The sequence below is a fragment of the Propithecus coquereli genome, unplaced genomic scaffold (genome assembly GCF_000956105.1).
Source record: "Propithecus coquereli isolate 6110/MARCELLA unplaced genomic scaffold, Pcoq_1.0 Scaffold30, whole genome shotgun sequence".
NCBI lineage: Eukaryota > Metazoa > Chordata > Mammalia > Primates > Indriidae > Propithecus > Propithecus coquereli.
The window spans coordinates 5,461,679-5,464,192 of NW_012148619.1; the positions used below are offsets into that span (position 1 = coordinate 5,461,679).

A 2,514-nucleotide genomic window follows, 5' to 3' on the forward strand; every position below is an offset into this window, starting at 1 on the left:
TTTTTTTTATACATTACTTTTCCTTTAATCAAGAATTTATTGAGAACCTACTAAGTGCCAGGAACTGTGCTAGGCACGTTCTGTTATTCTAATGAGGAACTGAAGACATAATGCCAGAAATGTAACCTTTTTGTTCGGGGAGTTTTAATATTAAGTGAATGAAGTTATATATTCCCACTGAATTAAAAACATAGATATATAAGAACTAGGAATGGCTTCCAAGCTTTAAGTTCAAATAGGGGGACACCAAGTGAGGCTCACAAGGGATAAATGGTGAAATAAATAGTTGCTAAATAGATATTTTGAATCATTTCTGTTTATACTACCATGCAACTCAAGAGGACAACAGATGCAAAACAATTAAGTGAAAACACTTAAGCATATAGTCAGGATCCAGTTAAGAAATAACAGAATTATTAATAAGAAGCCATACTCTTTCTCATAGGTTGCTTGCCTTGTTACTTTACTCTGCAGTAAACCTGTTTGAAAAGTCTACTCGGGGGAGAAAATAAGAGAGAAAATTTCAAGTGAAGTACAAGAACAAGAAATGGCAGTTGCAATATTTTATGAAAGTGTACAAGACTTAACAGATGTATACATCACACCCTACGAAAAAAGTTATAAAACATAGACTGTTTTAATGAAGCAGCATTCAAATAGAAATTAATTAATCTACAAGCTTTATTAACACAGTAGATCTGTCCCACCAATTTAGTCAATCTTCTCAATTTAACAGTCATAAAACAAGCATATTCTTCAGCAGGCTTCTCAGAGAGAAAGCCTAAGAACTAGATTTCTTGTTCTTGTTAACATGTGAATTAAATTTAAAGATGTCGTTTGGAATGTAGCAGCAATCAACTCTGGGAAGTAAAATGCATATATAAAAAATTAACAAAAAGATATACACACAGATTTAATGCAGATATGGGTATGATTATCTAAAAATCAACGACGGGTTCTAACTACTCTGAGTCAACATGAACCTTTAACATCCCCATTCTTAAAGGCAATAAGGTTTAAGATTTAGAACCAGGAGATAAGCAGTTTGGAGGTGAGAGAGGGGAAATCACTTTTTTTCAACATTTTCTAACGAAGCCTGTCTCTCTCTCACAATAATAAAAACTTTTGTACGTTAGTTCAAACCGTGAGCTACCTGGGCTTGGCAGAAGGGTGTACTCAGGGACCAGGAGGTTATCCTAAATGAGAGTCAAACCGTCTCCATATATTAATGCTTTCTCTTGACTAGGAAACATTTCAGGGTAAAAAGCATGTATGGACCACTCAGCAATCTAGAAGGGGCTGGTGGGCACAGGGAACGAGAATAGAAAGTGGGGGCATTAAAGCATGTTTAGTTAAGAGCACTTAGGGGTTCTATACAACCCCTCCTCCTCTATCAGACTAGTCTATACTCTCCACATACTACAGCTGAGGGGTCAGAGAGAGAAGTGGGGTTACAGTGGCTCCCCGACAGGTCCCCTCCCTAAGTCTTCCCTCGGTTGAGCCCAGTTTTCCGTTCCGAACCGACCTAAGAGCTGGTCCAGGGCTGGAAGCCCGGTTGATACCAGCAGCTGTCCATTCCGCACCGACGGTCGCGTGCCCGCAATGGAAACCAGTCGAGTGCCGCCGCTGTCGGTCCCGCTGGCTCTAGGACCCCTCCTCTGGAAACTGGTGACGTTGCTCTTGCTGGCTTCCGATGCCATAGAAGCAGTACTCCCCGCGCCAGTGCCGCAGGTTGCCGCTGCCGCCATCTTGGAGCCTCCCGTGTTGACCCAATAGGAACTCTGGGAACTCGAACAGCCAGCCTGTCGGGGCCAGCCCCAAACTCCCGCCTCCTCACCCCACCGCGGCTCTCGTAGCCAATAGGACTGAGAAGTTCCTCCTGAGTCAACCAATCGCATGGCATATTGCTGAAACGTGAGCTTCACGTAGGGACTGCCGACTTATGCGGGGCCCAGGTGAGAAAGGGCCACCTGAGTCCTGGGTGAGGGTCTTCCGGGTTTCTTTGGGGCGAGAGGTGGGTAGAATCATTGAATGTTGTTCTTGTTTTGAGTGGCTTCGTGCTCGTTGAGTTAAAGATAAGGTTGGTGAAGTGATAAGCCCTAAGGGCTTATCAAACAATTGCTAGTGGGAGCTTGCACCTTTCTTTGCTCCATAGATAGTAAAGAGGAGAGATACTTTTCCTTGTTCCTTCCTCTTCTGGTTTATGAGAGAAAATTCTCTCCGCCTTCCCAATGAAGTCCTTTTCTGAATTTTGTGTTATATGGAAAGGATTGGAAGTGTTACTGTAATGAGTTGCTTGCTGAGCGTTGGGGCTTAGTTCGTTAGTGCCTAGTGGTAAGTGGGTTGGATTTAGACCTTACAGTGAAAACTCTTTAATCTTTGAGGCGATTTGGTTTTCCACTGACAAAATATACCTCTCTGACAAGTCCCGGTGAGAAAGTTTCGTTAATTTTAATTAGTGCTTCTAAAAGTCTTGGATCATCTTTTCCTAAGCAGTGTGAATGACAAGTGTTA

General features: G+C 42.4%; 1 protein-coding gene across 2 annotated transcripts in view; it reads right to left on the minus strand.

Annotated features, from left to right (window-relative positions):
• ELP4 (elongator acetyltransferase complex subunit 4) overlaps positions 1-1,798 on the minus strand; it is a 297,140-nt gene extending 295,342 nt beyond the window's left edge. For both annotated transcript variants that reach the window (XM_012649655.1, XM_012649656.1), the window contains exon 1: positions 1,526-1,798. In XM_012649655.1, coding sequence (XP_012505109.1) covers positions 1,526-1,748 — 223 coding nt within the window. In that variant the 5' untranslated portion in view covers positions 1,749-1,798. The remainder of the gene's footprint in view (positions 1-1,525) is intronic.
• Positions 1,799-2,514: the final 716 nt, after the last annotated feature.